Below are 23,285 nucleotides of genomic sequence, written 5' to 3' on the forward strand. Positions count from 1 at the left end.
CCCTTTATACGCCAAGGGGGTGTCCCAGATAGTATTTGGGCTGAATTTCCGAGCAGTGTGCTAAGAGCCTAGTTGTAGGTCTAGGGTTCTTCTCTGGTCCTTTTTTCCCCAATAACAACCTAAAAGGAGGAGAGCTGGTCTTGTGGCCGCAAGCATGAACTGTCTCCTTTGCTAAGCAGGGTCTGCCCTGGTTTTATTTATTCAACATGTTTTATACTGCCCAAAATGTACATCTCTGGGCAGTTTACAACTGGCTTGCATTTGGATGGGAGACTTCATGGGAGTGCCGCTCTGTTTCCTTTAGCTGTGGCCCTATCCCCTCAGTGGTAGAGGACCTCCTTTGCATGCAGAAGGCCCCAGGTTCAATCCCTGGCAACATCTCCAGGTAGGGCTGGGAGATGCTCCTGCCTGAAACTTTGGAAAGTTGCTGCCGGTCAGAGTAGGCAGTATTGAGCTAGATGGACCAAGGGTCTGGCTCGGTAGACGGCAGCTTCCTGTGTTCCTAACCTGAAAGTGGAGTTAGGTGCGGTGTTAGCTCAACTGCAGTGTAACAATCGTATTGATTCTACAAGCAAAAAGTCGTTGGACACAGAAGGACATCGCGTTCCTTATTGGTCTGACTGTGTGACGACGAGTCTCCCTTCTCCTCCTCCTCCTCCTCAGGTCTCCTCTTGGGCCTGCTCTCCAAAATGTGGCAGTCCCTGGCAGTGCTGGGTCTCCTGGCAGCTCTGGTGAGCGCCCGCACCGTCCCCATCTTCCCTCCGCTTTCTCATGACTTGGTGAACTACGTCAACAAGCTCAACACTACCTGGAAGGTCAGTAGATTGCGGGGCGGGGGGGGGGCGTTTGGCAGAGAAACAGGCTGACTGCCCACCGGATGCATGAGCTGGCATATGCCCCATTTCTGGCCTGGGGAGTTTGCCCTGGCCCAATATTAACTACACACCCACACCCGCTTGAAAGCATTCCGCCGCTATATTTTTCTGTGGGCTCCTTTCAGTGTCTAACTTTATTCATTCATTCATTCATTCATTCATTCATTCTGTCCATTTTGTACACTGCCCCAAACCATCGTCTCTGGGCAGTTAACAACAACATAAAACAAGTTAAAACATACACAAAAATCTTGCATTTGTTTCAGCACGGCATTTAAATCACACCAAGTGCCTTTAAAAAAACATTTAAGTGTTTTTTGACATTTTGTATTTTACACACATCTTTCCCCGTTCCCCACCTTCCCCCGGCCTTCCCTTCCCTAGCTAGCCTTTGAGCGCTGTGCTGAAGTGCTGATTTCCCCCCTAACCCTAATCAAATATTCCAGTTTTGCTACTTGGCTGCTTGAACAATTTTGATATACAGCACAGGAAAGCAATATGGTGGGGTTTTCTTTACAATATAGATCGGTCAATTTTATCCATTTGTACCGGTGGATCACTGTAGCCAGGAAAACCTGAACAGAAAAATTTTCTGAGGAGAAAATACTCAGATTTTATATTTTTTAAAAAGCATTCCCTCAAGCATGGTATAGGAAAACTTTCTGGAATGCACTCCCAACCAATATATAAGGCTTGCCTTCTCTACTAGCTTTAAAGGCCCACCTTTTCTAACCACCGACTTTTATGCACAGCAGGTTTTACCATGAGTTTACGAGGAGGCTTTACTGTGAACTCAAAGTCGTCCCAAAAAACCAATGCAAATAGTGGATTTATTTCACCCCAGATATTTGTGTATGGACTATTCCCCAATAACTCGCAGGGACTTCAGGCTAAATCTAGCTGATATGTGAATGCATCCCCTCCATTCCAGAGGAGATGCAAATTAGAGGGCTTCAAAAGCCCCATGTGAAAAGCTCAGAGGCGCACTAAACCCCGGACCTTGGGGACCTGGTCCGGTCCTCCAAGGTCCGAGGGGGGCTCCAAATGGTTTGGCTGGGGACCTCTGGCAGCCACCCTGCACTTGCCCTGCCAAAGCTCCACTTGTGACGATCTCTGAACTGTGTAGGCTATCCTCCTGGTGCTCCTCCATGCAGAGCTTATCTTTAGGGAGAGGAGAGACCACTTTAGCCAGCTAGGTGCTACTTGTCCATTCCTGATGATGGTTTGGACCAGTGTTCCCTCTAACAGGGATTCCCTGATGTTGTTGACTACAACTCCCAGAATCCCCCAGCTGCAATGGCCTTTGCCTGGGGATTCTGGGAGTTGTAGTCAACAACATTGGGGAATCCCTGTTAGAGGGAACACTGGTTTGGACCCCTTAAGCTCCATAGCAAGCTGCCTTGTACCGAGTAAAACCCTTGGTCCATGTAGCTCAGTATTGTCTACAATTACCAGCAGCGGCTCTCCAAGGCTTCTAGCAGGAGCTTTTCCCCTGCCCTACCTGGAGATGTCAAGAATTGAACCTGGGACCTCTTGCATGCACAACAGATGCCCTCTCTTTGAGCTCCAGCTCTGTCCCCTGTCTGCCTGGAAATAAGGGCAATAGAGATCCTTAGTGTTATTGTAGGACTTTGAGACTTTGGGCATTCTAAGGGTGCTTAAAGATGGCCTCTTCCTTTCTCAAAGGCTGGCTTCAACTTCAACAATGCAGACATCAGTTACGTGAAAAAGCTGTCTGGCACATACCCACATGGCCCCAAACTGCCACCAAGGTGAGGTCTTTCTGCTTCTGTGTTTGCTGCATGTGTGTGGTGTGGTCTGGGCCCTCAACAGTGGCTTCTTGATCTCAGGCGAGCTTCTTAATCAGTACTTAAAGTTGCTGGAGACAATGAGTTTACAACCTGATATGAGGGCGGGCAAATATAACTCATCTTCAGGAGTGGAGCCACCATTGGGCGAATGGGTTCCAAGAACCCGAGCTGCCACCAATCAGGGGCTGTGCCTCGCGGCCCCGACACCCCCCCCCCACATCTGACATCAGATGTGTGGGGCGTTATTTCACTCCCTGCCCTTAAAGGCAGGGATCGCCACTCCGGGCCTCGCTGCCAATGCAGAGGAGCCAGTCTTCCTCCCAAACAGAGCCGTGTGGCCCCATTTGGGAGGGAGATTGGCCCGCACTGAGTTGGCAGCGTGGCCGGAACGGCTCTCCTTGCCTTTAAAGGAAGGGAGAGTCACTCCGGCCCATGCTGCCCAATGCAGTGCAGGCTAATCTGCCTTCCAAATGGGGCCACGGGGCCCCGTTTGGGAGGGAGGCCACGCCGCATGTCTGATGTCAGACGCGGTGGCATGGCTAGCTGGGCCGCCTTGCTCCGCGGCTGCTCTTCTTACTCAAGAAATGGGGATTTGGGGTTCAAGTCTCTGTATTTCCTGAGACAGTGTATTTCCATCAGTGGTGGCAGGAAAGGAAAAAAATTCTAATGCCAGACCCATTTATAAGCATTTATAAAGCATAAGGATTTGTATAAGCATTTAAAGTTTCTTTGTACATGTGAATGAGTTAAGCACACATAAAGATAAGCTTAGCATACCTGTTTACAAAATGGTACAAATCACAGAACACACATACAATGATATCATAGGGCTATGATAGTTTCTCTTCCACAAAGTGGCTTGGTAAAGAAAACCAAACCAAACACACACACACACACACACACACACCTGCCAGTCTCTTTTTTTTTCAGAAATTTGTCCCAGTAGCACTTTTGCACAGTTCATACCACTCCTACGAGAGGTCTCGTGCATGTGCAGATGAAACAAAGAAAACAGACAAGGAGCTGATTGGGCTTGTCCAGAGTCTCAAAGTGGTACACAACTTGATTGAGGAGGAAGTACAATAAGGAAGCAAGTTCATCAACCAGAGGGTTTCAAATGAACGTTTCTCCCTCTCAGCTCAGGAGCTCTCTGCTTCTGCTGGACTTGAAACCTCCAGAAGACTCCAAGGACCTTCTCAGCATACTCCACTACCAATTAAGAAAGAGGAGGGGAGACCTAGGGTTGCCAACATTTCATTGCCAGAATGAGGGACACAAGTTCCAGAATGAAGGACCCAAGTTGGCGGCGTGGCTGGCTGGGGGCCCCCGGAGGTGTATGCAGTGGTGATCAAGAGCCTGAGTCTCATTGATGGATATGTAATTGAATCATATACTATTGAATAAATGAGGGACAAATGCTGTCCCTAGAGGGACCAACATTTCAACCCTGAAATGAGGGACATCCTGTGTAATGAGGGACAGTTGGCAACCCTAGGGAGATCACTGCACTCTTTAGTTGCCAAATTCAGGGAGCCTCTTTAGTTAATCCACACCATAAACTAACAATAATACGGGTAATAATAGCGGAGGTTACACAAACCACACAACTGCAGGAAATTGGTTTCTTGTTTTTTTCAAATGACTAGGCTCTCAGACTGTGGTGTGTGTGTATGTGTGTGGCAGGCAGTGATATCACAGGCACTATCCTGTAGGTGCCTGCGATATGAGTGTAACTGCTGTCTCCATGGCAAAACACAGATTATTGCTGTTCTAGCTGGCTTCAAAAAAATAGTTTTTTTCCAGCAACTCGACTTGACTGCCTGTAAACTGCTCATGTGGGTCGCCATTTCCCAGAACACAGGGAAACATCAGCCACTAAGTGCAGCTGGTTATGGCTACTAGATTCAGCAACTGCAAGTGGAGAGTGAGTGTGGCATTGTGTCTGGAGTGCTGAAAAGAGACTGGGAAGGCCCGGGTTCGAATCCCCACTCAGCCATAAAACCTGGCTGAATCAGCCTAAGCTACTTCACAGGGGGGTTGTGAAGAAGGGGAAACTGGTGTGTGTGCCACCTTCTGCTTCTTGGAGGAAGGGCAGAATAAGCAAGTCATAACTGGAGTAGATTGATTTAGCTAAAAACTCAGGACAGTACTTGAACTAGGGAGCTGCACATTGGACAAGGTCCGAAGTGTTTTGGCTCCATGGGGAGGGGAGTGGCGAGCGGGATCTTTAAATCCCATGCATGCGCAGACACCATGTATGTGCTGGTGCCGCGTGTGGGTTCTTGGGACAAGCACCGCCACAGCATGAAGTTGCATGCAGCGGCAGAAAGTAGGTAAGTGCCTGGTCTCCTCCTCTCTAAGATCCCTCTTGCCACTCCCCCCTCCGCCTGGTGCTGAACTGATTCGGACCTTGTCCGAACCAGTGCATGAACCTTGGTTCGTGCACATCCCTAACTTGAACCAAAGGCTTGATGATTCCCAGGTGGCTGCTCACCATGCCACATGAAAAGTGAAATGTACTGCCTGAGTCAGGTGAGAGATGGACATGACCTGGAGAGGAGGAGTGAGCCAGCAAGATGGGGAGTCCCCAGCTCCTGGTCACATATGTCCATTTATTGTCTCAGCCACCTGAGCATGACCAGGAAGAGGAGGGAGCAAGGAAAGGAGGGAGTCCACGCTTCTCCCCCCACCCCGCATGGATTGGAGTAGCGTGTTGGCAATGAGGCTAGCCAGGGACGTAGCAACTATTGAGCAAGGGGTGACAATTGGCCCCAGGCCCCCCCCTTGGCCAGGGCTCCCCTTGCCCCCTCCTGTATGCCGCCAGCAAGCGAATCACACATCGGCTGGGAGCCTGAGGAATGCCCTTCTCCAGCCAGATGCTGGCTGGGGAGGGAGGGATAAGCCCCACTGGGGATTGGCTCCTCCCCGGAATTTAACATCAGATGCAAGGGGGTGGGGCAAAACCACACCGATAAGCCACGCCTCTAGGTGGCCACACCCCCAGCCCCCTTCGCCCCCTATCAACTGTTGCTGGAATCGCTGGAAGGGAGCACACGGCCCTGCCCCTTTGCGTCTGACGTCAGGTGCAGAGAAGGGTTCTTAACATGGCAATGGCTCAATTTGGGCCGGGGACAGGGCGGGAGGGGGCTGGGGTGTGGCCACCTAGAGGCGGAGGAGCTTCGCAGCAGCCACCGCCGCCAAGGAAGCGAGGGATGGAGTCTGTGGAGGAGAGGAGGCAGCAGGCGAAAGACTGCCCCACCTTCCTCCAAACGAGGGAGACGGGCTGATTTTAGGCTTCTGCGCCTGCGCCTTTTAACTTTAGAAGTTAATAATAATAATTTTAAGTGGTGGGGAAAAAAGTGGGACAACATGACAAGCACTTCCCCTCTAAAATGCAGGATGTCCCCCATAATGCGGGACTGTTGATAACGCTAGCAGAGAGCATGGCTTGGGGTGTGCTTGTACTTCACACGCACACCAAAGGGGCAGGGGAACCGCTAGTTGGACTTTGTCCCCTGGCTCCCGCCAAGCTCCCTACGGCCTGAGTCTAGCCCATGGAGCAGAGGGCAGGCCGGCTTCTTAATTCTGGGGCTTCTTGGAGTCCAAGAGTAGTGGTGCCCAACCTGTGCTCCATGCGGGGTAGGTAGGGGAAGATTGAGATGAAGTAGTGCTGATGATATGATCCCACTGGTAGGCCTACTGCAGGGACCATGACCAGTACAATGAGCATGATTATAGAAATAGCTGTGCCTTTGACACCCCCTGATGTATGTGTTTGATCTCTAGCAGCCAAAGACTATGTTAAAAACGTTTAAGTGGCTTGCTTGCATGATGGTGGTCCGCAAAAGTATTTGACAATGCAATGGTCCTCATAAAGGAAAGGTTTGGGAGCTACTGTCCTAGAGCCTGGTCAAAGTGTGCTTTAAGATTGCTGGGGTCATGCTTGCCCATCTTTCTAAAACTGCATAGAGCAAGCCTGGGTGCTTTCCAGACTAGACCCTGCAACGGAGACATGACACATCTCCGAAGGGTGCTTCCGCACTTCCTGTGTTGTGACACTGCAGTCCCGACAAAAGCGCCAGGGTGCCGTTCATATGTTGGATGCTGTGTTTCAAATTTAATTGCTGCAACGTAGTGGTACAACATCATTTATTTGGCGTAAAAAAGGTCTTGTTTTTTCGGGTTGATAGTTTTTGCGAGACTGCTCCCCCTTCAGGTTTTACATTTTGAATGCTGATTTCCCTGAACAGAGCATTTTGCCACTTTTGAGAGGCTAGTCTGGAAAGCACCCTGGTGAGTTTCCTGGGGAAGTAGATTATGGAGTGATGGGCAAGCACCAAGAAATCTGTCATCTTCCGGCCTTTCTTCACGAAGCGGAGGGATGCTTCAACAAGGGTGTAGATACAGGAGAATATCACCTTGTCTTGGTGTGGCTGCTAAACGGGTGTGTTTGTGCAAGGGGCTGTAGAGAAGCAAGAATGCACTTAACCTGAATCTGCTTTTGTGTGTATCTATCTCCCCTCGCTTGAAACTCAAAAGGGTTGAGTTCGCAGGTGACCTGGATCTACCAGACAGCTTCGACTCGCGGAAGCAGTGGCCCAACTGCCCAACGATCAGCCAAATCCGAGACCAGGGTTCTTGTGGCTCCTGCTGGGTATGATGATCTTCTGAAGATGAGCTGTAGGAAGTGGGGAGTCTGAAGATGAATGTTGGAGGTGGGAAGTGGTGAATCCGACCTGACAGAGGCTGTTTGTAAATACTGTCTCTGATGCAACCTCATCAAGTATTGCTCTTGCTTTGGTTTAAGCCTCATGGCCATCATGAAGAACAGCCTCATTATGCATACTGTTTATTTATTCATGCAGTCAGTATGCACTGGTGCAGAGGTCAGCAACCACTGAGAAGTGGAGGGCCAAGTCTTTATTTACTTGGGAGTCACGTGCTGGTAAGACATAATGATCAGATTGTTCCTGCCCCCAATTTCCAGCATGCAGCCCCTGAAAACCAAACCTGAAGCTGAATGCTGCTAGGTTGCTGACCCTGTTCTGGCCTTCTCAACCATGGTCCCCAGATGTCATTGGCCTTTGTGACTGGGGGTGTTGGTAGCCCCAACACAGTCTTCTGAAAACCCAGGTTTGAGAAACCTGGCATGTGGAATTGGCAGCTACTGATCACCAAATAAGGAAAACTTTAATGGGCTTGCTGTAAGCTCTTCTGATTAAATGTTGTAGTTTCACATCACTGTATGTGTTGTATGCAGACTCATGAAAATGGGGGGGGCTTACTTGGCCCTCCAGCTGTTGAACTACAACTCCCATCATCCCCAGCACAATTTTGGGCCAAGTTTGCCCATCCCTGTTTGAAAAGGCGGAATAGATATGTCTTAGGGGTGAAGCAAGAACTTAATTTCAGGGTGGTTCTGTAGGCTTTAGCTGCCGCGGAAGCGATATCAGACCGGATTTGTATCCACACCCATGGCAAGGTGAGCGTGGAGATCTCAGCGGAAGACCTGCTATCCTGCGGTGGCTTAGAGTATGGGATGGGGTGAGTAACCAGACCCTACAGAAGAGCAGCCTGGGCTCCTGAATGGGGTGAAACTGTTGAGGAAATCCGCTTAAGGGAGTCTGATGACCACCCACACACATTAAGAATCTTGGAGTGGCTGAGGAAGGATTTATAACTTCTTTGTGGACAGAACTCTTTAAGTGACTTGGTAACTGCTTTAGAAATGAGACAAGTGGCAATTTCTGACCACATCAAGGGCTCTGTGCTGTCAATGTGGCCCTCCAGCCTTCTGGAGGAGTGGGGTGATGCACACCACCACTTGGAGACACCCCTGGGAGGCTGCTGCCAGTTGGGCAATATGGGATTAAATCGAGCCTGCTCAACTGAGCCCCCCGCCAGCTGTGTTTGAACTACAACTCCCATAATCCTCAGCCACAGTGGCCAGTAATTATGGGAGTTGTAGGCCAACATCTGCAGGAAGGCTGAAGTTGAGCAGCGCTGGTTAAATGGACCCCCTTGCTGGCTTGGTATAAAGCCACGTCCTGTGTTGCTTCCTCCAAATTCTGTAGAACATTTCCTTTGGGGGTGAAAGGCAGGATTCTAAACAAAGTCAAGTTGCTTATAATTGTTTTTACTACAGGTGCAAACGAGGCTCTATTTCAAAAGCATGGAAGTTCTGGGTCGACAAGGGTGTGGTAACTGGTGGGCTTTATGGCTCTCATGTGGGTGAGTAGTCATTGGCTGGAGTGTGAATGCCCGCCTGCACAGCACTCTTTCACCTTTCTCTGAATTATTGGTGTTAAGTGTTTCACTTCTGCTAAAAAGCACTCCGGAGTGGTTGAAAAGCAAGACGACGATACACAGAGGGGAAGTGTATAATACAATAAAATGGCGATAGCAGCAGATATAGATGAAATCAGTGATCTTGGATTGGTGCCTAGTCCATTTCCACCAAAGCCTGATAGAGCAGCAAACCTCCCGCTGGGTGGCATAAGAAAGTTATGTGGAAGTCACTTTTGCCCAGAGGGGTTCCCCACCCCCCCACAGAGTAAGAGGTCATCTTATGCCATGAGTTGTGAGTCCAACATGCTCTGAGAGACAGGACTGAGTGTCAATGAAGGCAGGTGGTAGCTAGGTGGTGCCACAATTCAGGTTCCAGCCCTGTCTTTCTTCCAGAGATATTGTGTGACTAGGGCTCCTGCTCCTTTGAAATTTCAGTCCAGATTTCCTCCTACGGTGAGAAGGGAGTCATTTCTAAATGGCGTTTACTAAAATTCCAGCCATGTTTGTAGTTTTTCAGTTTGGTCATTGGCTTTCTTTACTTTCTTTGTTTCTGGGCTCCTGTGTTTTGGCCCTCTCGCTTTCTCTATGGAAATCTCCCATACGGGATACATGATGGTGGGCAGGGGGGTCCTTCTTGGAGGGTCCCCATTCTGAGGGCACGGGCAGACCACCACTTAAACAAACCCCTTCAGGGTCTCAACGCCCTCGCTCCATGTCACCAGGCAGGACGGGCGCGTCCTCCCTCTCTCCTGCCAATAGGGCTGCTCCCAACCGGGCTAAACAGGGGCACTCCAAGGTTAAGCAAAAGGCCAGACACTTGCTGGAGCCCCCATCCAAGACCAAAATGAAGAAGCCAAAACCGCTCGGGGCTCAGCTGAGTAAGCGGCTCCTACTGCAGGCCATCTGCCAATGGCAGCCAACCTGCTGCTTGCCACCAGAACTAGCAGGCCTTGAAGGAGCCTCAGGCATCAGTTCTCCAACCGGCACTGATACCACGCCCCTGCCTACACTGTGTCAGCCCCACAGTACAGGGACAACCATGCCTCCCTTTCAAACCAGCCTGGCGTGGCCAATGGCAAAAGCGATTCAAGGGACCAGCCAGGACCCAATCCAAGCCATTCCCTACCTCCTCCAACCAGCCCAACTGCAAGCAATTTATCCATCCCAGTTGGAAGCAGGCTCCTTCACGTCACCCAAGCCTGGTACACCACCTCTGACCAATGGGTCCTTGACAGTGTTCCCTCTAACAGGGATTCCCAGATGACGTTGACTACTATGCCCATAATCCCCAGCCAAAGGCCATTGCAGCAGGGGATGCTGGGAGTTGTAGTGAACAACATCTGGGAATCCCTGTTAGAGGGAACAGTGGCTCTCGAAACTATTTCCTAGGGTACTCTAGTACCATTCACCGCTCCTCACCTCCCCCAACCCACTTCATGATCTCACTGACATGCAAGAATCTGGACAAATAGCTTCAGATGAATCAGGCTATGCTCTACCTTCAACAAATTCAAGCAATAGAACCCATGCCGTCAGCAGAATTATGCTCAGGTCAAGTGTCTACTCCATCTTGCTTTTGGGTCCCAAGCGGGGGAGACCTGGACCTCAAGCGGTTAAACTGCTTTGTACACAAGGAGTCCTTCTACATGGAGTCCCTCCAGACAATCAAGGAAGCAGTTAAATCATGTAATTACCTGACCTCTATAGATTTGTCAGAGGTGTCTCCACATGCCCATTCTCTCAGCCCACTGGAGATTGCTCTAGTTCTGCTACAACCACCACCATTTTCAATATAGAGCCATGCCTTTCTGCTTCTTTTCCGCCCTTCGGGTCTTTACAAAAACCATGCTGGGACTCATTGCCCACATGTGCCTGCAGGGCATACATGTTCCTCCCTTTTTGGATGACTGTCTGAACTGCTCCCCATCCCTCTCACAGGCCAGAGAGGAAGTGCAGAGAACCCTCCAGATCCTCAGTTCCCAGGGTTTCCTCGTGAACCTACAAAAGAGCCACCTGCCCCCACCACAGTCCCTTCAACATCTTGGAGCGCTGTTCAACACTGCCTGAGCCACCGTCTCTCTTCTCTGTGACCACAGGGACAAACTGTCTCTCCTGATTTTTCCCTCTCCTGAAAACAGGCTCTACAGACCTTATGCTCCCTCCTGGTGCAGGTCCTAGACTCTGTCATTGCATGCAATCTCCCTCCCTCCAGTGGCATCTACATCTTTTCCACGACCTCATTATGGCACATGCACACAAAACCCTCCCCCTCCCATGAGAAATCTGCCTGTCCCTTCGATGGTGGGTGTCCCCAGCAATGCTCAAGGGTCTTCTCCTGGAGAAGTTCTCTCAGACCACTATCACCACCAACAGCAGCCTCTCCAGTTGGGGAACACACTGCCACAATCACTATGCCCAAGGCCAATGGACCATCAGCAAGGGGTAGCACAATATCAACTGGCTGGAACTTCAAGCTGTGAGACTGGCCATACTACACTTCTTACAGCTTGTCCAAGGATGCCATGTGCTCAACCACATGGACAACATCACAGAGTGAAGTCCCAAGTCAACAACCAGGGAGGAAGGAAATCCTTCTCCCTGATGAGGGAATTGGGCCACCTGTTCACCTGGGTGGAGAAACACCTACAATCCATCAAAGTGGAAAACCTCAGCTGCACCACTAATCATCAGGCCAACTGGCTCAGACATCAGCAGATCAATTCTGCCGAATGGTCTCTCCACTCCAAAGTCTTCCTCAAGGTGACCTATGCCCACCTGTAATGGACCTCTTTGCAGAACCTCACAGTTGCCATCACCCCAGGTTCTTTTCCCCACTGGCGGAAACCACAGATGCTATGTTAGTCCTGTGGCCCCCAGACCTTCCTCACTCTGGCCATCATCAGGAAGGTCCTTCAGAAAATGCAGAAGGAACAAGCTGATTCCAACCCGATTACCCCTCATTGGCCCAGGAGACCACAGTTCTCCAATCTCATCTTTCTGTCTACTCTACCTCCCTGGCATCTGCCCACCTCCGCCACAGCCAGTCATTCTCTCCCAGGGGCCTGTCCTCTATCCAGACCCAGAATGGCTCCAACTCTGTGCCTGGAGGCTGAGTGCTCATCCTTAGCCAGCAAAGGGTACTCTACAGATGTCCAAAACACTATCCTGGCCTTTCATTGCCCTTCTACCAACAGAATTTACCAGACCACCTGGTCCGCATTTTCTCAGTGGGCCCGAATGCAACACCTTCATTTTCTATCTTCAGCTGTACAAGAGGTCTTCACCTTTCTCCAATCCAGTCTTGACATTGGACTGCAACCTAGCATCCTAGAGAGACAAATCTCTGAGCTGACATTAGTTCTCCACCCCTCCCGGTTCCTCTGCCCTAGATCATCACATATGTCTCTTCCTCAGTGGCATGGCTAACATCACGCCTCCTCCCATCCACAGATTTCCCTCATGGAACATTAAGAAGGTTCTCTATCCTTCAAACTAAGGCCACCTTCAAACTCCTCTGCTTTGTTCCCCCGAATCTCCTTTCATATAAGGTCATCTTTCTAGTGGCAATCCTCTTCATCTTCCTAGTCACAATCTCAACTGTGGGGAGACATGACGGAGGTCTATAAAATTATGCATGGTGTGGAAAAAGTGGATCGAGAGAAATTCTTCTCCCTCTCACAAAGCACTAGAACCAGGGGTCATCCCATGAAATTGATTGCCAGGAAATCTAGGACCAGCAAACGGAGGTATTTTTTACACAACACATAATCAGCTTGTGGAATTCTCTGCCACAAGATGTGGTGACAGCCAACAACCTGCATGGCTTTCAGAGGGGTTTGGGTAATTTCATGGAGGAGAGGTCTATCAACAGCTACTAGTCAGGGGCTATAGGCCACCTCCAGCCTCAAAGGCAGGATGCTTCTGAGTACCAGTTGCAGGGGAGCAACAGCAGGAGAGAGGGCATGTCCTCAACTCCTGGCTGTAGGCTTCCAGCGGCATATGGTAGCATGGGCCACTGTGTGAAACCGGATGCTGAACTAGATGGGCTGCCTTGGGCCTGATTGAGCAGGGCTGTTCTTATGTTCATAACTCCGCACGCAGGGTTTCAGAACTCGGAGGCCCCCTCCATCCATAAGGAACTCTGCATCTTCCAGCTGGACTCCATCGTCCTGAAGCTCAACCCTACCTTCTTTCCAAAGGTTAACTCAGTGTTCCACAGATCACAGGATATAGTTCTGCCGTCCTTCCCCCTCTCACCCCAGAGAAAGTGCAGCACACATTTTATCTTGGTAGCGCACTCTGCACCTCCATAAAACATACTAAATCCTTCCGTTGCTCAGATTCTGTCTTCATATCCTTCCACCCTCCTTCCATGGGTGCCAGAGCATCAAAGGTTATCCTTTCTAGGTGGATTCGAGCTGCCATCTCCCTAGCCTACGAATCCCTCAGTCTCTCAGTACCCAGGGAGAGGAGAGCTGGTCTTGTAGTAGCAAGCATGACGTGTCCCCTTAAGCTAAGCAGGGTCCACCCTGGTTGCATATGAAAGGGAGACTAGAAGTGTGAGCACTATAAGATATTCCCCTTAGGGGATGGAGCCACTCTGGGAAGAGCAGAAGGTTCCAAGTTCCCTCCCTGGCAGCATCTCCAAGACAGGGCTGAGAGAGATTCCTGCCTGCAACCTTGGAGAACCCGCTGCAAGTCTGTGAAGACAATATTGAGCTAGATAGACCAATGGTCTGACTCAGTAGATGGCAGAATCTCTTCCAGTGCTCACACTTCTAGTCTCCCTTTCATATGCAACCAGGGCAGACCCTGCTTACCTAAGGGGACACATCATGCTTGCCACCACAAGACCAGTTCTCCTATCTCCCATGCTGCTGTTCCCAGCCAGAAATGTATCGAGAACACGATTCTTAGCCATTATATAAATATGCTACATATACTGGGCAGTGAATAAATATTTATCTTTAGGCAGTGTTCATAACTTAAAATACAACACTTGTAGAAACAGAATTAAAACCACAAAATATTACAATTTTAATAACAGCCTGGGAAAACAGATGTGTCTCAAGGGTCTTTTTAAAAAGCCATCGTTTTAAATGACGTAGATGTGCATAGCTGCTTCTGACTGAATGCTTTCTGATTGAATGTTTCCTGGGTCCAATTTTGTGCACAATGCCCCACAAAAGTGCTCTTCCTGAAAGGCATCAGATTCTGACCCTTCCCTTCTGACTCCTACCTCCCAGGCTGCAGACCATATTCCATCAAACCCTGTGAGCACCACACCAATGGAAGCCGCCCCCCCTGTCCTGATGAACTTGAAGAAACCCCCAAATGTACACAACAGTGTGAAGCCGGCTATTCTCCAGAGTATCAACAAGACAAACACTATGGTAATACAGGCTCTTGGGACCTATACTCCAGCTTGCAATAGGCCTGCAAGCCTTAATGTGGTGGGGAGGGGCGGTATTTAAACTACAAAGTCTTGTGTCTGACCTTGGAATGGCAGTGTGTGTTTCCAGTCCGTTTCCAGGCCTGATTCAAAGTGCTGGTTTTAGCCTTTAAAGCCCTAAATGGCTTGGGATTGGGTTACCTGAGAGAGCGTCTTGCCCGCTATGTTCCTACCTATACTTTAAGATCTTCTTTGGAGGCCCTCCTCCAGGTGCCCCTGTCAAATGAGGTGAGGCAGGGGGCTACCAGGGAGAGAGTCTTTTCGGTGGTTGCATCGCATTTATGGAATAGCCTCCCCAGTGAGGTTCGCCTGGCTTCTTTTAGATGCTAGGTTTTTGTTCGCTCAGGCCTTTTAAATTTGGCTTTTTAAATTTGGGTTTTCAGATTTGTTCTGATTTTTAACTCATTTTAAAATGAGTTTTTAAGTTATTTTGTATTTTATTTTTACCTCCCCCCCATTATGATGTAATGTGTTATATGTTTTTATTGTATGTTTTAATCCTCTGTTGTGAGCCACCCAGAGAACAACTTGTTATGGGGTGGATAACAAATGCAGTGGTTTATTATTATTATTATTATTATTATTTTATTAATAATAGTGTGGGCTCCCAGTTATTACACAGGCACATTCACATACACCACTTGAAGACCACTCGCCACTAGCATAACTTATTTAATATTGGATGCAATGGGAGATGTTGTTCTCCAGACCATTAAGTGGAACTACATCCTGGGTTTTGTGGTTGCATGATGTTTGGAGAACTGGTTTAGGAAATTAACCTGGCTCCACCCGTGGCTCTTGAAACTGCTTCAGAATAAATTCCCAGTCTTTTTATTTTTAATCAAATCTAAGTGACTGAACAGTCTGTCTTGTATGAGCCAGTCTGTTGCAAGGAACTGTGACTTCTGGGCACTTTCCAGACTAGCTGCTCAACAGCAGCAAAATGTCTCAGGCAAGTCGCATTCAATACAGAAACATCAGGGGGAGCAGTCTTGTGGAAACTAACAACTCAAAAAAAAAAACAGCTGAGATATAAGACATCCTAGCTCTATATCGCAGCAATTAAATTTGAAACAAAGTATTGGCAACGTGAACAGCACCCTGCTGTCCGTGTAGGGACTGTGATGTCACAACACAGGAAGTGTGGAAGCACACTTCCGAGATACGACATGACCCTGTTGCAGGGTCTAATCTGAAAATCACCCTGGTGTGGAAAATCTAAATGTGCAGTTGACGTTCATGAGCCCCAACTACCTTGGGCTGTCTCCTCTGATGCCTTAGAGCAGTTGATGCCCCCTAACATCTTGCATGGCAAACTGGGAGCTCCTTTGCAGCAGAAAAACAGCCTTTAAAAATGAGCATGCCTTTTAACCACAGGGACTGTGGTTAAGGAGAAGCTTGAAGGCATCCGAAGGAAACATCTCTGTATTCCATTCTGATCTGCAAAGGGGTGAGAGAGGGATACAGCAGGAAAGCAGTGGGGCAATAGGAAGGGAAAGTTAAAGGTGGCCTGCTAACCTCCCAGGATGCTTTTCTTCCCACTGCAGGTCTTAAAGCTTATAGCATCCCTACCAGCGAGGAGGAGATCATGGCAGAGATTTACAAGAACGGGCCAGTGGAAGGAGGTTTTACTGTTTACGATGACTTCTTCATGTACAAGTCAGGTGAGTGCATCTAAATGCTGCTGCACAAAAAGCTTAGTGGTGAGATGAAAATAAGACACACGTGAGAAACGGAAGGGGAAAAAGGTCACCGCGGACTAATGCAGGTGAGTCGTCCAGGAGAACTGAATGGGCAACACTGTGAAATCTAAATCTCAGAATGATCTGGAACTGGGGAAGGATGCTTAGAGCACCACAAAGGGAGGACAAGGTAGGCCCACTGATCAGTAATGATGGTGAAAGGTCCTCTGTTCAGCTCCTACTTCCTGCTATCGCTTCCCAAAACGAAGCCGTGTGAATGGTGAGGAGTCGGCATGGCAGTTTAAGATGAGGAGTTGACTAGGAAATGCCTCTGTCTTAAATGAGGTCATGTCTTCAGGCCTGATGGATTTCCTCCTAGGACAGGGGTTCCTAACCTGTGGTCCTCCAGACGTTGCTCAACTACAACTCCCATCATCCCCAGCTACATTGTGTCAGGGATGATGGGAGTTTTAGTTCAGCAACATCTGGAGGAGCAGGTTAGGAACGCCCTGCCCTAGGGCACTAAAAATCTGCTGGCGTGCTCCTGGAAGCTCCATCTTTGAGAAGTTTTGGAGAACTGTTAATATTGCTACAAGAATGGAGATGGGCTAATCTCACGCTGATCTTCAAAAGGTTAGGTGCTTATTGGATTGTGGGAATGCTGAGGATGCAATGATCTTGATATCGGCAAAGTATTTGCACAAGATTCCCATGGCATTTTGTGCAGGCTAGGTGGTGGCACTGTCAACGCAGATTTGCAACTGACTGGAAAACAGTACTCAAAAGGGCACACTTCAGGCTGGAGGGAGACTTCAGGTGAGGTGTTGCAGGGCTCTGCTGTAGGCCTCGTAGGAACATTAGCTTCACGTCGGGGGGGAAAGGGGTATCCAAGAGCAGAGTGTGGTGGGTGGTAGTGCCCAAGGGGGGCCAGGTAGCTATCAGAATTATTTGAAAGGAATTGGGCAAAGGGCTGATTTTTAAGTGATTTTTGAAGTTTATGTGTCTTTAAGGTTAGCAGATGAGAATGGATTCATGGTTTGTCATTGAAAATCTTATATGCTACCAAAGAATCTACACTCAGAACACTTCAGAAACAACAAAACCCAGTACCCCGTGGGTTAGCAACCCATGGAGGTGGTTGGCACCCTCTTTGCACTAGACCACCACTCACTCTGGGCCACCCCAGCACCCCACAAGTGGCCCTAAAGTTTTTCTCCATAGGGAAGATTGGAGGTTTCAGCAGCCCCACTTGGGGGGTGCTGAGGTGGCCCAGAGCGAGGGTGCCAACCACCTCCATGGGTTGCTAACCCACGGGGTACTGGGTTTTGTTGTTTCTGAAGTGTTCTGAGTGTAGATTCTTTGGTAGCATATAAGATTTTCAATGACAAACCATGAATCCACATTCATTTGCTAACCTTAAAGACACAAACTTCAAAAATCACTTAAAAATCAGCCCTTTGCCCAATTCCTTTCAAATAATTCTGGTAGCTTTCTTGCCCCCCTTGGGCACTACCACCCACCACACTCTTCTCTAGGCCACCCCTTTGCCCCCGACATGAAACTATACATTTGCTGCAATCCTAATTATTCCCTATGAGGAATTCAAAAATACTTTAACAACTCACCAATGATCAGGAGTGTCCAATTGCCTTGGGGTTTTGTGGGTGGTAGGCACCCCTGTCTGTCTACCACCCACCCTGCTTTTGTGCCCCTAGGTGCTCCACAATAGGGGATATGGACTGGTTCTGGTCCCATTATACTCTATGAGAAAAATAATTGAAAATATTTCAAATATTCATAAAAAATCGTAGTACTGTCTGATTGCTTCAGGGTTTGGGTGGCTGTTGGGCCCCCTGGGTGCTCCACAATAAGGTATAATGGCCTGGTTCGAGTCCCATTATACCCTATGAGAAAAAAATAGAAATAATTTTCAAAAATTCATTAAAAATTCATACAAGTGTCCGATTGCTTTGGGGTTTGGGTGGCAGGTTCCCCTGGGTGCCAGCTACCATCCTACCAATTTTTGTATGTCTGAACTGGTTCAAATCGGTTCGAATCGAACCACTCCCTGGTTCGGTTCGAATTCGAACCTGCAGCTCGAACCTGGTTTGAATTCGAACCGGTTCGCATATCCCTGCTAGATGCCAGGATAGACAGTCCTTCCATTCTCAGCCCAGACCCAGTTTTTTCTCCTCAGACCAAGGGAGCAGTCTTGATGGTCAATTACCACTGGGGGGCGGACGCATTATGGACTTTTGGCATGCCTGGGATCAATGGGTCCTATCAATGGTCACTCTGAGTTACAAGATGGAACTACTATACCTCCCCTCAAAGGACAAGTTCCTACCAACACCAAGGTCCAGAAATCCCACTAAGCGGGAAGGAACCGCCCAAAGCAGGCATATTATACGTTTCTTCATTTGCATAAGTCCTGGCTTCTGGAGAAGGTCGGTGGGGATAACCCAAGAGGGGTGACTTCCACTACACCAGCAGGAAGAAACCTTCATGAGAAGTCCCAGTGTTCCTTTCTGCACTAGTCAGACCTCGCCTGGAGTGCTGTCTGACATGATGCACAGTGCTACAGAGGTGTAACACTGTACCCCATGGCTACTGTGTGCTCCTAAGGAAGCCCCATTGCTGTTATGATCAGGCGGGTACACTAACAGGGCTTGTGCCATCTTCCCCATTTGTGGCAACGCAGAGGCTAGCCAGTCTCCTACTGGGGATGCTCCAGCTCTGGATGTCCTGCATTGAGCAAGGGGGTGGACTAGATGCCCTTCCAAGACTCCCTCCAAGTCTGCTTCTCCCTTCTTCTGCAGGCGTCTACCAGCATGTCTCTGGAAAGCAACATGAATGCCACGCAATCCGGATCCTGGGCTGGGGAGTGGAGGACAGCACGCCTTACTGGCTAGTGGCCAATTCCTGGAACACAGACTGGGGCGACAATGGTACGTAGGTACCCTGATGTGTTCTAAGCACCTTGGTTCTTGGCATTGGTTCCTTGTATTGTGCCTGCAGCTCCGTGCTTCTGTATCCCACCTAAGGTTTCCTTTGGAGTGCCAGACCAAACTTCTGCTCCTAAGCCTAGATGCTGAACTCTTCTGTACTCCTAAAAAATTCCTCCATAGATTTCTTCCATCATTCTTTCATGAATTAGGGGTCTCCAACCTTGAATCCTTCAGATGATGTTGAAATACAACTCCCATCATTCATAGTCACAGTCTTCTGTACAGGAGGAGAGCTGCTCGTGGTAGCAAGCATGAATTGTCCCTCTTGCTAAGCAGGGTTTTGCATTTACATAAGAACAGCCCTGCTGGATCAGGCCCAAGAAGGCCCATCTAGTCCAGCATCCTGTTTTGCACAGTGGCCCACCAGATGCCGCTGGAAGCCTACAGCAGGAGTTAAGGACATGCCCTCTCTCCTGCTGTTACTCCCCTGCAACTGGTACTCAGAGGTATCCTGACTCTGAGGCTGGGGGTGGCCTGTAGCCCTCCTACTAGTAGCCGAAGATAGACCTCTCCTCCATGAAGTGATCCAAACCCCTTTTAAAGCCATCCAGCTTGTTGACTGTCACCACATCTTGTGGCAGAGAATTCCACAAGTGGATTATGTGTTGTGTGGAAAAGTACTTCCGTTTGCTGGTCCTAGATTTCCTGGCAATCAATTTCATGGGATGATGCCTGGTTCTAGTGCACGGTTTCTCAACGTGTGGGTCCCCAGATGTAATTGGACTTCAACTCCCATAATCCCCAGCTCCAGTGGCCTTTGGCTGGGAATTATGGGAGTTGACGTCCAATTACATCTGGGGACCCACACGTTGAGAATCCTATGTGAGAGGGAGAAGAATTTCTCTCTATCCACTTTCTCCACACCATGCATGATTTTATAGACCTCTATCATGTCTCCCCGCAGTCGTCTTTTTTCTAAACTAAAAAGCCCCAGGTGTTGTAGCCTTGCCTCATAATGAAGGTGCTCTAGGCCCCTGATCATCTTGGTTGCCCTCTTCTGTACCTTCTCCAGTTCAACAATGTCCTTTTTAAGATGTGGTGACCAGAATTGTATGCCGTACTCCAGGTGTGGCCACACTGTAGTTTTGTATAAGGGCATTAGAATATTAGCAGTTTTATTTTCAATCCCCTTCCTGATTTTCCCTGGCATGGAATTGGACTTTTTCACAGCTGCCGAACATTGAGTCAACACTTCCAATGAGCTGTCCACCACGACCCCAAGATCCCTCTCCTGGTCAGTTATTGACAGCTCACATCCCATCAGCGTATACTTGAAGTTGGGGTTTTTCATAATAGTAATAATTTAATGGTATGCAAATGGAGCAATTTGCATGAAGCATTCAGATTGCACGATCAAGGCATTTTTTAGCAGTTAGGGTTAGGATTTGGTTCAACTGTTCAGGGTCGAACTGAACTACCCCGTTTGGTCCGACCCCGGACTGAACCCCTGCCTGGCCAGTTCGGGGTGGGGTTGCAATTTTTAAAAATTTTTAATTGTTTCCCCAAATCTCCAAGGGGAGTTATCCGAAGCAGTGGTGGGTAGGGGGCTGCAGAGGTTCCCCTCCCACCCCCCGCTAGCCTCCCTTAGTTCCAGAATCATCCATTCGGCCCATTTTCGGACCTTTCCCCCCAGCCCGGCAGCCATTTTGGATACCATTTCACCTGTGCAATGGGTCTCTGCATGGCCTGGCATGACCCATTGCACTGGCACAGTGGCCTCCAATATGGCCACCACACTGGAAAATGGGCTGAAGCCGATTTAGGAACTAGAGGAGGTCGGCGGAGGGAGGGGGAACCAGCACGGACAGACGGATACACCTTGCCACCTTGGATAAGTGACCCAGAGGGGGTAGGTTTGGGGTGGGATTAAAATAAAATAAGCTCACAAAACCACCACCACCGCCGGGACTGGACCAAAGCTGGGGGAGGGTTACATAAGAACATAAGATCAGCCCTGCTGGATCAGGCCCAAGGCCCATCTAGTCCAGCATCCTGTTTCGCACAGTGGCCCACCAGATGCCGCTGGAAGCCACAGACAGGAGTTGAGGACATGCCCTCTCCTCCCATTACTCCCCTGCAACAGGTACTCAGAGGCACCCTGCCCTTGAGGCTGGAGGTGGCCCACAGCCCTCTGACTAGTAGCCATTGATAGACCTCTCCTCTATGAAGTCATCCAAACCCCTCTTAAAGCCATCCAGGTTGTTGGCTGTCACCACATCCTGTGGCAGAGAGTTCCACAAGTGGATCACGCGTTGTGTGAAAAAGTACTTCCGTTTGTTGCTCCTAGACCTAGGGTTCAATGGGGTGCCAGACCAAACTGGTCTGGTCCAGTTTGAATCCGGTTCAAACTTGAACCAAACTGGACCAGCTGGTTCTGTGCGCACTCCTAGTCAGCACACAGAGCAGAACCCCCTCCAATGATCTTGTCAAATGGGCAGAAACCCCTGGGAGCAGGCGGTCCTTCAGATATCCAGGGCTCAAACCATTAAGGGCTTAAAAGTCAATACCAACACCTTGAATGGGACCAAGAAACAAACTGGTAGCCATTGCAGCTCTTTCAGAATGGATGTAATATGAGCTCAACAGGCAGCTCTCTAGATTAAATCCTAGCTGCTGCATTTTGCACTAGCTGCAGTTTCTGAATATTCTTCAAAGGCAGCCCCATGTCGAACTTCTACCCAGGTTTTCCTCCTAGACAACTGAAAATTGGGAGCACATAAAGCTCCCAAGCCTGGATAGAAGACAGTCTTTGATTGTGTGAACGGCTGTCTGTTCTGTTGCAAACATTTAAAAGAAGCCATATGGCACCTGTCTGATTGCATGTCTCCCAGTTAGAGTCAAGGTGGGGAAATCATCTCAGAGTTTTGCTCTTTATTCTCCCTCTTGCGCGCTCTCTCAACTTTAGGCTACTTCAAAATCCTCCGGGGGAAGGATCACTGTGAAATTGAATCGTGGGTTGTCGCTGGAATTCCATGGACGGGCCAGTACTAGAACCGGCTGTGAAGTTGTCCTTCCTGTCTGAGCCCATCTTTGTTCTGCAAACCGCAAATCAAGAGTAAATCATGCCTGTGGAGATATGAGCTAGGATTGCACGCCCCACTCCTGAGACACATTTTAGAATTGGCGTCTTTTTATTCGAGCTTTTTGAAAAACAGAATTTCTATGGAGCTGCTGTCTTGAGCCGGGCTGCCTTTGTGTCTGGCAGGTGAGACTCCTAGCTTATGCCCAACACATGGATTTCCTTGCCTAAAAGCCAGAATGGCAGAGTTGCTGAATAGGGTGGTTGGGGGGTATCTTTTTTCTGTCTTGATGGGAAAAAAATACCCCCTGATGGGAGTATCTTTTTTTCTATCTAGATGTTTTAATGAGCCATTTTTAGAAGGGTGGTATAGAAATCAAATCAATCAAATAAATGGCTAGTAGAAGCCTCTTCCGAGAAGCCTGATGGAACAGAATGGTAATTTGCACATGCTCGAGGAGAGACGTAATCTAGTAAGCAATCGGGAAGGAATTACACAGATCTCAGAAGCCACTTGATCATTCACTAATCACTGGTACAGATTTAAGAGTGGGGTGAGTCTTGGACTGTGAAATGGAACACTTGGCTGGATTTTATATTTTGCATGACTTTGGGAGAGTAGAAGTGTGCACAAAACCAGCTGGCCTGGTTCGGTTCGAACCCTTTGCACATCCCTATTGGAGAGTTGGTTCAATAAAGCTCAAATTCTGCCTGTTGCTAGAACTGCTGCAGTCCTAGGGCTCTTCTGTCTTAAGAGCCAGTCTGAGTGCAGGGAATAGAGGTGACTTCCGATAGTGCAGTTGTGGCTTCTAATCCCGGATCAGCCATGAAGTTCTTGGTGTGACCTTGGGCAGAAGACTTTCTCTTGGCTTGCCTTCTCTTGGAAGATGGTTGTGAGGGATAATGAGAAGGATATTGTCAGCCCTTCAGATACAGCCGGGGAAAGAGTGTTTGTGTGTAACATGTTTTAAAAACTGGTGGCCATCCTAGTGGAAATGGGCATAAATTGGGCTAAGCACAAAAACTCGAACCGTGTTATAGAGCAATCCTGGATAGCTCACAGGGAGTTCGATGTAAGTCTAGAGTATATGTGAATACACATCTGCCTTTCCAAAATAAAATCACTGTCTGTGAACTCTCCTGATATCTT

At 48.8% G+C, this 23,285-nt stretch overlaps 1 protein-coding gene across 1 annotated transcript; it reads left to right on the forward strand.

Moving 5' to 3' along the window:
- The first annotated feature begins 663 nt into the window (after positions 1-663).
- On the forward strand, positions 664-22,500 carry LOC128340069 (cathepsin B-like). The gene is made up of 9 exons (XM_053284768.1): positions 664-815; positions 2,562-2,647; positions 7,226-7,340; positions 8,112-8,230; positions 8,832-8,917; positions 14,221-14,367; positions 15,974-16,090; positions 18,928-19,056; positions 22,022-22,500. The coding sequence occupies exons 1-9, from the start codon at positions 690-692 to the stop codon at positions 22,105-22,107; spliced, it is 1,011 nt and encodes a 336-aa protein (XP_053140743.1). The 5' UTR covers positions 664-689; the 3' UTR covers positions 22,108-22,500.
- Positions 22,501-23,285: the final 785 nt, after the last annotated feature.

This window comes from Hemicordylus capensis, chromosome 1 (genome assembly GCF_027244095.1).
Source record: "Hemicordylus capensis ecotype Gifberg chromosome 1, rHemCap1.1.pri, whole genome shotgun sequence".
Lineage (NCBI taxonomy): Eukaryota > Metazoa > Chordata > Lepidosauria > Squamata > Cordylidae > Hemicordylus > Hemicordylus capensis.